This window comes from Choloepus didactylus, chromosome 8, assembly GCF_015220235.1.
Source record: "Choloepus didactylus isolate mChoDid1 chromosome 8, mChoDid1.pri, whole genome shotgun sequence".
In the NCBI taxonomy this organism is placed as follows: Eukaryota; Metazoa; Chordata; class Mammalia; order Pilosa; family Megalonychidae; genus Choloepus; species Choloepus didactylus.
In genome coordinates, this window is record NC_051314.1 from 49,302,438 (window position 1) to 49,314,889 (window position 12,452).

At 36.3% G+C, this 12,452-nt stretch overlaps 1 protein-coding gene across 1 annotated transcript in view; it reads right to left on the reverse strand.

Moving 5' to 3' along the window:
- The window catches only part of ACSS3 (acyl-CoA synthetase short chain family member 3), a 207,750-nt gene that overhangs the window by 16,057 nt on the left and 179,241 nt on the right, over positions 1-12,452 (reverse strand). Inside the window, exons 12-13 of the mRNA XM_037848430.1 lie at positions 4,374-4,455; positions 2,427-2,549 (exon numbers count right to left, since the gene is read on the reverse strand). Coding sequence (XP_037704358.1) covers positions 2,427-2,549; positions 4,374-4,455 — 205 coding nt within the window. The remainder of the gene's footprint in view (positions 1-2,426; positions 2,550-4,373; positions 4,456-12,452) is intronic.

Here is a 12,452-nt window from a genome sequence, read left to right on the forward strand (position 1 = left end):
TATATGTTATCTACAAGAAAAATATGTAAGGAATAATGATCTAGATATATTAAAAGTGAAGAGAGGGAAAAAGATAAATGATTCAAACACAAATTTAAAAAGCTGGAGTGGCTATGTGGATACCACATGAAGAATATTTCAGAACAAGGAAAATTATTAGAAATAAAAAAAATCAATACATAAAAAGAATAATACATTTCAACCAAGTTTTTATTCCAGGAGTGCAATGATAGTTCAACACTTAAAAATTAATTAATTCAATTTACCATATTAACAGGCTTGAAAAGGAAAACCACATGATCGTATCAATAGAGGTAGAAAAAGCAGTCAACAAAATCCAACATCTATTCACAATTTAAAAAAAAAACTCATCAAGTTAAGAATGGAAGGGATCTTCCTCAATTTGATAAAAGGCATATTCCAAAAACATCTACAGTTAACATTATTCTTAATGGTAAAAGACTGAAGGTTTTTACCTTAAGATCAGGAACTAGGAAAGGGTGTCTGCTCTCATCATTCTTATTGAATATCATACTGAAAGTCCAAGCCAGTGCAAGAAGGCAATAAAAAGGCATAAAAGGCATTCAAATTGGAAAGGAGTGATAAAACTATCTCTAGTCATAGACCACAGGATTGTCTACATAGAAAATTCCAATAAAAAATCTATAACTAATACATGAGTTCAGCAAGATCATGGAGTATATATTAGTATACAAAAATCAATAACAGTATTGCTATACACTAGCAATGAAAAATTGGTAGCCAAATTTTTTAAAAAATCAATACCACTTACAATAGTCCCCAAAATTAAACACTTATGTATAACAAAATATGTTCAGAATTGTTATGCTGATAAGTACAAAAAATGTTGATGAAATATACAAAAAGATCTAAATAAATGGAGAGACATAGAATGATAAAATCAAATCTAAATTTCAAAACTATGAAACTCTTAGATGAAAACAAAGGAGAAAAATCTTTGTGAACTGTTTTGGGGAAAGAGTTCTTAGATATGACACAAAAACCATGATTTGTAAAAGAAAATAAATTGGTGAAACAGACTTCATCAAAACAAAAATTGCTTTTGCTCTGTGAAGAGCACTTTTAAGACAGTAAGTCGACAAGCTACAAATTGGGAGAAAAATATTTGCAAATCACATATCAGACAAAGGACTTCTATCCAGAATATATAAAGAACACTCAAAATTCAACAATAAGAAAATAACCCAATATTTTTTAAATGGGCAAAAATTTTTAACAGACCTTTGATCAAAGAAGATGTATGGATGGCAAACAAGCATGTGAAAGGATGCTCAACATCATTAGCCATTACAGAAATGTAAGTTAAAACCACAATGTAATACCATACACGTCTTAGAATGGTTTAAATAAACAATACTGACAACGCCAAATGCTGATGAAGATGGGAGGGAATAGGAACACTGAACCACTGAGGACAGGAATGTAAAATGGTACAGCCACTCTGGAAACCTGTTTTGCAGTTTCTTATAAACCTAAACCTATACGTGTACAACCCAGCAAACCCACTTCTAGATATTTATCCAGGAGAAATGAAAGCTACTTTTTACACAAAAAGCTGCACTTGAATGTATATAGAAGCATTATTCATAATTGCCAAAAACAGAAAACAAAGCAAATGCTCTTCAATGGATGAATGGATAAGAATAAATAGACTGTGGTATATCTGCTCAATGGAATGCTATTCAGCAATCTAAAAGAACAAACTATTGATACATGACACCCTGGATGACTCTCAAATGCATTTTCCTAAGTGAAAAAACCCAGTCTCAAAAGTTACATACTGTATTATCCGATTTATATTACATTCTAGAGAAGGCCAAACTGTCAGAAAAGAGAAAAGTCAGTGGGGGCCATGGGTTAGAGTTGGGGAAGGGTCAGAATACAAAGGTGACATTAGTAGGGAATGCTTTGGCAGTGTTCAAATTGTTCTGTATACTGTCTGTGGTGAAAATTACAATAATCAATGCAATTATAAAATATCACAGAATTGTACAACAAAAAAGTGAATTTTATAACATTAAAAAAATTTTGAAAAACTATTCTTGGGACTTTGTGTAACTTACACTTGAAAGAAAATTCTCAGGATTTAGACGTAAAATAAAATGTTTAAACCCCACACCACTTAAAGACTGCATGCAAACTTCGTCATCAGAAGCAGAGGTATATAAGCTTATCCATAAAAAACCAAATATATTTATTGTACTTAAAACTCTTTACCACTAGGCAGGGATGGGTGTGGAGAATATGAAAATCTACATAGAGGACGTGAGACACATCAATGGTACAGTAATTCTCCAGGCAGAATGATTTAACCTCAATATTGCCTTCAGTTCAGTTTTGTTCCTAAACACTACCTGGAATAAAATACCAATATTCATCAATACCTCTTCAATGGCACCTGCAGAAATCCTGTGGCCTGCAATGTTTATTACATCATCGACTCGAGACATAACATACAAATATCCTTCTTCATCCATGTAACCAGCATCCATGGTGTCATAGTATCCCTGAAAATAAAAATAAAGAATGCTTAATTAATCTGTAGTGTTAGATAACATAATCATTTTTAAGTTTGGGAAAATTAAAAATGTGGTAAAAAATGGATTTACTATATGCATTTGACTTTCTTTCATAACTGGGCTATGGAATTAAATTACTTTTGGTTTTGAAAGCTTATTAGAATCTCCTTGCTCCTCTAACAGCCAGGAATACATTAAAGTGTTCTTATATATGTTCAAGTTAAGTGTTTGAATTTGCGGTAGTAAAGTTTATGAACCCAATTTCTTTTTTTAATGGAGAAGTAATAGCTGAATATTTCCAACATACTTTGGTATTGCAATGTAATTCTTTGATAGATTTCTTCTCTAATTGCATTAATTTTTAAAAGCTTTAAGTCCCCCTGTTTACAATTACAAAATAAGCACTAATTTATTAACACAGGTTAGTATTGGACTCAAGTGTCAGTGAAATTTAATAGTATGTAGTTTAATATGTAATCAACTCAAAGTAGCACATCTTGAGTTATCCAGAAGCCAAAATAGAAATGAAGGAAGAATCAAGAAGTATACTAAGTGGAAAGGAAATAAATATTGCTTCCCCTAATGCTTCTGCATTATCTTGATACCTGTGTTTGTGAACACGGGTTTTGGTACAAATCCTGGTGAATCACTATCTCTGTTTCTTGACCTTTCTGAGATTCAGTATACTCATCTGTTAAATGGGGTAAGACTGTGAAGGCTGCTAGGAAGCATAAATGAGATGGTGTCTAGAAATAGAAATGACAGGCCTGGGATGTCATGAGTCCTCAATAATTGGCAATCCTTACTGTGATTACTATTATTTCTATTACTAATAGAGAGGCAGGTTAGAGCAGTGTTGAGAGCATGGTCTCCAGAGCCAAACTGCATGGGTGTAAACCTCAGCTCCTTCACTTCTAAGTTATGGAACTCTGTGCAAGTTTCTCAATTCTTCTGTGCCTCAGTGTTCCCCTTTATAAAATGGGTATTGTCAAAGTACCTGCCTCATGGGGTTTTTTGGAGGATTAAGTGAATTTAAAGTATGGAGAGCATGCAGCCATAGCATATAGGAAGAGTGCTATTACCAAGCCCTCAGATGAGGGGTTTAAAGTAAAGTAACAAGGCAGAGTACAGAACACTCTATAGAGCTTAACCATAATGTGCTGTTATAAGCATAACACACATGACTCTGGCATGGAGAAAAAGGTAAACGACAAAACATGAAACAGGAGACTCTCTTCTTATCTGGGGCAAGCTTTGGCTTTGAAAACACCATCTTTATCCTGTATCCATATGGGATTTTAAAATAAAGATCACAGAGGACATTCAGGAGAAGACATCAAAAATAGGTAAAGGGATGGAAAAATATAATTGTGAGGCCAGCCGCATGAATTTTGACCACATGAGCAGGAGGAGAGGCAGTTAAAGAGTCTTAATGACAGTGTACAATTGTCATCAGTTGCTCTCAGTTTCTACAAAGGAATCCAGTGGAGGAAACGGTATAGAATGTGTAGAAAACATTTTAAATTAACAACAAAAAAAATTCCTGATATCTAGGGCTGTTAAATTCTAGAAAAAAAGCTTCTAAGAGAAACTGGTGAATTTCTATCTCCAAAGACTGATAAATATAATTATAAAAATGACTTATTTGTATGATTGTACTTTGGACATTCTCATCCCTGAGAGCTGACAACTGGTTCAGATAACCTTTAAAAGTCTCTTTGTGATCTATGATTCTAGGAGCAAGTGGCTCAATTTAATAGAAAAAACTACAAAAAATTACATAAGAAGGTAAAAATAAATTAAAGTTCTTACAGGAAATTTCTCAAAGTATAAATGCTTGAATGCTTCCTGATTCTTCCAGAGTCCTGAGAAAGCCCCAGGTGGTAATGGCAACCTTACATAAAAACAGAGCGGTTAGAATTAGGATGAAAGTAGTCATAAAGACAGATTGATTAGAAACATTATATTTCCAGTGTGATGGATAATCACAATTCACATCCAACATTGAAATGCGACCCTTAAATCTGCTGGACAGATCAAGTCTAATTGAGATGGAGACATTTAATAATGGCATAGCAGACTAATTGAAAAATGACTGTAGTTTCTGTGTGCACAAAAGACACACATATTTGGTATACAAAGTTATTAGCAGCAATCATTGTTACAATAAAAAGCATAACATCTGAAAAAATAAAAAAGAACCAAATATCACTCCACTGAATTACCACAGGAAAAACAATTATTATTATTATTATTATTATTATTATTTATTTATTTATTTATTTTTTGCAGTACCAAGATGCTAACTGTGACTTCTGCCTGTCTCTTTGGGTCACCCCAGTTGAAGAAAAATTGACTCAACTTTCATATAAGTTAACACTTTTTCGCAATTCAGTGCAATGCTCCAATTAAGCATTCAGTATACAATCTTATCTTCAAAATTAATGAGCCTCCCTCCCCTGGGAATGCCCTCACACTATTCTTCTACTTTTTCTTTCCATGACCACCCTGACCTAGATGAGTTCTTGGTCCTATAAAAACATGGTGATATTTGAGTATATAAAATGTAAGGTGGCATATGAGTATGTCTTTTCTTTCTAACTAACTTCCTCTTATACTTCTTTCCTCCATTAGTATCAAGCAGGTGTCATGAACATAGTGAGGGCTTAGTTGTTATACATCTACTGATCTCTTTATATCAATGAATGTATAAATTACCATATTATTTCTCTGTAGAAAGAGCCTATCTAATAAAGAAAACTAAAATTGTTGTCTGGTCACAGAAACTTTTTAGATACTTTATAGTTTGGAAAATTAGACACTGTAAAGATTATAGACGTACAAAAACTTACCCTCCCATACTCAAACAATAAAAAAAAAAAAAAATCAGTTGAACAGTGACTTCACAGTGCTGATGCTGAGAAAATAGAAAATGAACTCAACCTGACTATGGCCCAGATGAAGTAACATCACCTGCTCTCCCACAAGCAATATTTTTGGGTCTCACAGGACAAGAGGGAAGGACAGTACAGATGGCCACCCTAAGATTAGACCTCTCAGGCCTTGAACTTTATTCTTACATTCTGTTAAGCAGAAAATGCTGTTACAGGTGGGCTCAGCTGCTGATGCTCCTTGGGCAGTCCAGTTGTTATTAATCTTTTCCACCACGTCCCACCTCCTGGAGTAACCCTGGTGGGGCTGTTTTTATTCCTTGTTGGGTTCCCTTTTTAAATTATTTTAAGACTGAGGAAAAATGCTACATCAGCATTTCTTGGTCTCAGGTGACAATATAAAATGCATGTGAAAGCCCTTTATAACCTGTATGAGAACTTCCCTCATGCTAGGGTGCAGAAGGCTGAAGCAGATATGTCTCCAGGTCCCCCCTTTTTTTTTCATGCATGTCTTTATTTTATTACTTATCTACCCATACACTGGATAAAGGGGGTGTTGGTCACAAGGTTTTTACAATCACACAGCCACAAGGTGAAAGCTATATAATTATACAACCATTATCAAAGATCAAGGCTACTGGATTACAGTTCGACGTTTTCAGGTATTTCCTCTGGCTACTCTAATACACTAGAAACTAAAAAGAAACATCTTCATAATGAGACAGTAGTCATAATCATTTGTTAAATCCTAACTTCTCAGTTACAATTCCTCCCTCTCATTTGATCATTCTCTCAATCTTCAGTCTCCAGGTCCTTTTAACTGGCTTTGATGCTGTCAAACCTTCTAAATCACCATATATATAATTTCATTTCATCAGTCTGGTTTAATTATTATTATTTCTTTAAAAATCTAAAAATCATTGATTATTTAACATCGAAATAAAATATGAATGTGACAACCACTAAAAACCATTCAATTTAGCAATATTTTCCAGATGCTAAGGAGAAAGAGGGAAAGGGGACAGAGAGAAGTGGCAAATCAAAAGCCAATATAGGCCAGAATAGATAAAATCAATGAGGGAAACAACTACATGTAAAATAAACAACAACAACAACCCCAAATGAAATGCATCTAATCTGTTTGTACATTAAATAAGGAATAACTGTCAATGCTCCAAGAATTATATTATGATATATAGTCCTTTCTGAATTTCACAGTGTCATTTTTTAACAGATATAACACTTCTTATTTGGGTAAAAGAAAATATTTTCCTACTATAAAAAAAATAAAATGCAACTGTGACAATAAATGGCTACAGATATTCAAGCTAGTTTGGGGAAACAGAACGGTGGAGCCAGAAGCAAATTGGAGTACATGCCAGGTCCAATGCTAGAAAGTGTTTTTTAACTTCTTCTGATTGCTGAAATACAGGAATGCTGACCTAAATTCTTAAACATATAAAATTGACAATCTTAAGAACTATGCATATAGAGATGCATATAGGTAAACAAAAACATCTGTAATTTCATCTAACCCTATCAGATATTTTATTTCACCAGTATCCACACACTGTCTCCTCTCAGTAAATAGAGACTCCTAATTGTCTGCCATAACAATCCAACAGAGTTTGGATTTGGTGCATTGAAAGTGATCTGAGTATTTTGGTGGCCTATGTGTACCTGATTCAATATATGTAGAGTGAACCAAGAGCTTAGCATTTTCTAGTTTGAGTACTACAAGAGAAAAAGGGAAATCACACATGTTCCAGAAGTTGCTTAGGCTTGCAACTATTATTCTTTAAAAAAATACACTCTTATAACCTGTGTTTTACTTCTGGAGAGAAACATGATATTACCAATTACTAACAGAGATACTATATTATTATATTAGTTGAAGCATTAAAAATATAGGTAGTTATTCCCCAGAAGAAAAAAAAATGAGCTTTAAAGACATAGGATGTCTCAACTGTTGCTCAAAACTTTAAATATTTGCATAAATTTTCTGAAGTACAGTAACAGTGCAGATTTTTATACCATCTCTTATTCCTGCAAGACAGGTCTGAATATGTCTGTGTATACCCATAGGCCCTGGGAATTAAGAGTAACATACCAAGGGTACTTTGTATGAGGTGCATGAACAGGATTCTGAGGAATCTCTGAAACTCCTGAAACTATTTGTAAAATTCAGCTTTATGTAGATATGCAATTGCATGTTTTTGAGGAGAGGGTTTTTGGCTTTCATCCAGTATCAGAGGGTCAGTAATACAACATATTAAAACTTCTGTTCAATGGAAACAGAATCACAACCTAAAATACACTTCAGTAGTGAAAATAGGCCACCTTAAGAACCCTTTAATGCACCTTAACCTTAATCATTATAAATAGAAAATCTCAGCTTTTTCCTATATCCTGGAAGTAAACTATCCTTGGAAAGGGATGTTATATTGTATAGCTGATTCACCTGTTACTCTAGAGTCACCAATAAATATGATACATGGTTGGTAGTAGGGATTTGGGGACATGGAAGTGAAGAGCATAAGGAAAAGGGGAGAAGTGTTGCAGATTAAATCATGACCTCCACAAAGACATGTTCAAGTCCTAACCTGGTCCTGTGGATGCAAACTCATTTGTAAATAGGGTCTCTGAAGGGCCCGTTAAGATGAGGCCAAACTGAATCAGGGTGGGCCTTGATGCAATATGACTGGAGTCCTTAAAAGCAGAAGTAAATTCAGGGGAAGAATCAGTGGAGGCAAAAGGAGTGAGACGGCCATGTGACACAGGGAGACAGTGAGTTATGGACCGTGGGCAAGCCACCACAAGAAGGCTACAGGCTTTGGAGGCAGCATGATCCTGCCATCACTTTCATTCTGGACTTCCAAAACTGTGAAACAATAAATTGTATCCAAAACTATGAGACAATACATTCCTATTGTTTAAGCCAATCAGCCTATGGTATTTGTTAAAGCAGACCTGGAAAACCAAGACAGGGAATAAAGGAGGAAAACGGAGAAGGCTGGGGTCCCACAATATGGAAAGGAGAGAAGCAGGAGCCTCTAAAACATGACTCAGTATATGCAATATGTGATAGACATTTTATATAGGAGGAAGTGCCCTGAGAAAGGAGGGGCCTCGGAGAATTTGACATGCAGGAGATGAATTGTGATCTGCTCTTGAAGGACAAGTTCAAAGAGCTGAGAAGGGACTGGTAAGGAAAGGCACTTCATGCTGGGTGAGTGAAAGGCCTCCCCCTCTTTCTCAGCTGTTTCTTCTATTTCTTACTTCTTTTCATTCATTTTTTGTTTTTAACCAGTTAATCAACAAATGTAAAATGAATTCGTAAAATATATAAGGCACAGCAACAAGAGTTTTTAAAAATGCAGCAAACAACGTGTACATAAGTGCAAACAGTCTGCTGAATCTAACTTATACTTGGGATCTGCGTGTGTGCATGAGTGGGCATGCGTGTGCATGTGTGTGTATGAACAGTGAGAAGGGAGTATATACATTGTCAACCGAGCATGGGGCATATTTTAAATGACCCCAAAGATCGTAAATAGGCACTTGATAACACTGAGCTACCAAAGTTGTCTGTTTGTTTGTTTTAAAGAAGTAGGGGGTGTAAGCAGATCTTTGTTCTAAGGAGAATGCTGCATCCACTGTTATGGATTGGATAACCGGAGGTCACAATAACAGGATGAAAATAAATTGTGAGCAATGAAAAAGAGAGAAGAATAAAAGCACACTCCAAACTTTCTGGCCTGGAATAATGGTCACCAACACAAAGGGCACAAAGAGTAGAAGTAACATTTTGGGGAGAGGTGGGATATTGGAGTTCAGAGAAGTAGCGAGGAGATGACAGTTTGGTTTTAGATTTTGAATTTTAAGAGTTTGCGAGATCATAAAAGGAACTATTTAATAAGACATCAATACATACAGGTGTGAAGTTAAAAGGCAGATCAGCCTGGATGTATATATAGATATGCTAATCATGTGCAGATCAGTAATCCCCCAAATCTTAGAAATAAGTGACAGGATCCAGGGAGATAGTCTAGAATAAGAAGGAGAAATCCAAAGCCAAGCATCAGTGTAAAGACAGGTCAAAGAATGAAGGAAGCCATTGAACAAAAATAAAAAAGAAGAATCAGAAATGTAAGAGAACCAGGACAAAGTAGTATCTTTGGAGCCACAAGAGTAGAGTTTTCATAATGACTGAGTGTTCAACATGGTTAAATGAAGTCTGTATTTTGTTTGAAAATGGATTCAACAGAGGTTATGGAAGTTAGTAATTAAAATGTTCTTGAGTATCCTCAGGATTGCAGTTTCAGTAGCGTGGAGAGAAGGCAATAGCCAGAGTTATTAAGGAGTAAATAGGAAATTAGTAAGTGGAAGCAGCAAGGTAAGACCAGACTTTAAAAAAGTTTGAAGTCTGGAAGGAGAAAAGTAAGGCAGCGGTTTCATGCAGAGAGGCAGGCTGAGTTAGGATGGAAATAGTCAGTGGATAAAGAGTGAAGTCAGGAAAGTGAAAGGAGAAAACACCTGAGGAATTATTCAATCATACATTAATTCATGCATTCATTTTCTTCATTGAAACAATAGGTATTGGGTGTTTGGTATTCCTTCAGTCACTATGCTGGGCATTAGTGATAGAAAGATAGTTTATGACCTCAGATTCATGGTGATACTGTCATATTGTGAACTGCAAGGAATTCATTATTTTTAGAGTATAGGCAGGGAGGACAACTGTGCAATGATGTCTACTCCTGTTAGTTAATAAGAATGTGAAAATGTAAACATCTAAGATGTAGAGTAAAAGTGATCTAGTTCCTTATCAGCATGTAGTTAAACTCTGTGCTGCTAGGAATTCCTGGAGGGGACGTTTCTAGTGCTACCCAATGTGTGGACCTGCTGGCAACGGCATTTTTAGGGAGATCACAGACACCTATGAAGCAGCCTACACCGAGACCTCACCTACAACCACCTCCTTCTCTGGAGAAGTCACAAACACAGGCACCAGCCTTACACTACCCCCACCTCCTTTTCTATTGTGTGACATTCCATAACCTGAGGGGGGTTATTAAGTATAATGAGATGCCTGGCAGACCCTGAACCGGGAAACCAGGAATGAGCAGTCCCAGATGCTTATCAGAACAGGAATTCTCAGTGGCAGGACCCCTTCCTTCTAAGTACATTTTAAAAGAAAACACACTCAAATAGTATAGATTGTCTCTCTTCTCCATCGTGAAGCATGTATGTGCCAGAGCAGTTCTCAAGCACCCTGGGAGGCCAGCCATGATGAACTTCTTCCCCTTCTCTTTTGGACTCTTCATGTCTTGTAAGTGACAAGGAAATTGAAGCCATAGGCGAGATAGCTGGGAGCCCTAAGAAAACTCAAGAATCGGGCCAAAACCTGCTGCTTGTCAGAATTTCTTCCTCTCCCATTACTAAAATTTTTCCTGAATTTGTCTTACAGGCTGTCCAGCTTAGACACAAACTCAGCTGCAGACAGAACACGTGCAGACACAGATACATTGAGCCCTTGCGATATTAGGAATAAAAAATCACTTTCCTTGGAACCAAGATTACAGGGATGAAGAGCTGTTGGAAGCAAATAAAAGGCAAGGGCTCCCTCAACAGGGAAATAAGATGTGGCCCCCTGGCATATTTCTACCATATATAAACAGTTCTAGAAACAACCAGTCAGAATATGCCATCCTGAATCCCCATCACTTTCCTCACCTCCCTTTGTTTCCATCCTACAAATCTCCCTTAGTTCTTGGATCAAGGAGACAGATTTGAGTTTGTTCTTATCTCCTTCCCAATCGACCTCACAATAAAACTCTTTTCTCAAAATCTGGTGTCATGGTCTTGGCTGCTGTGTGCACTGGGCAGCAAGCCCATTGCTCAGTAACAAGATTATTTGCTCTTTCTGGAGTCTTTATTCTGCACAAATAACAAAGGGATCATTTGTTGAAAGTTTCTATTATACCCTGATCCTGTGTTCCCATGGTGCACCTTTGAAGCAACTTCCTCCACAAGGATGTGGGTCTGTCCAAAGTTATTTTTGAGATGTCTCCAGAAAGCTACTTCACCATTCCCAATTCTAGCTGAAGATCAGGCTGGAAAGCAAGGTAAGAGAATACAATCGGAAACTGATAGGATCAAATAGGGAAATGCTATCTGTAATTCACTAACAAGTCCAGGTATCTTTAAAGGCCAGATAATATTATCTGAATATTTAAAAGGGGTTCTATAAAGGAACTGTGGAAGAAGCTATGCAATGATCTTAAAGGTGGAAAAGCAGGGAGAATTCCAGAATTGGAGGTATCAATGATGAAAAATCAAAAATCATTGAAGGAAAATACGTTAAAAAAAAGCAATGAGGCTCAGACAGAAGTTAGGTATATATGAGCTAAAGCAGAGGGGTTTGTTGTTGTTTGTTTTTTGCAGTGTTACAAATTAATTCTATTATCTTTGCTGCTATCCTAATGGTTATCTAGCATTAAATGTGGAGGTTTTCTTCTGAAGCAATGGGTATAAAGGAGGTACTCCAAACACTTCTGTTCAGGTACAATGATAAAAAAAAAAAAAAAAAAAGGCACTGGACTGGCAGAAGTTAGGAAAAGATACAAAAATACTAAGAAATGTGCTGCTTAACTTCTATACTCATCCTTCAAATCCAAATGTTACCACCCTGTGATACCTTCCCTAACTCTTCAGAAGCAGAGTGAAAAAAGAGGGTTTGTTACAATGCTTCCAATTGTAAATCAGAAATTCCTCTAAGAGAATGTCCTCACCAAAGTGACCACTCTTGAGGGTGGGGAAGAATAAGACAGGCAGTGACACCTAAGTGAGAGGCATCCTTACCCAGCTAGGGAAGGAAGAGACTGTCCATCACCTTAGAAGTAACACATTCCTGACCAATCTGGATTATAAAGCTCCTAGGTGCCTGCTATCCCAGGTGAAGGATGGTCTGTGTTCACTGTTCTCTCGGGAATGCCTA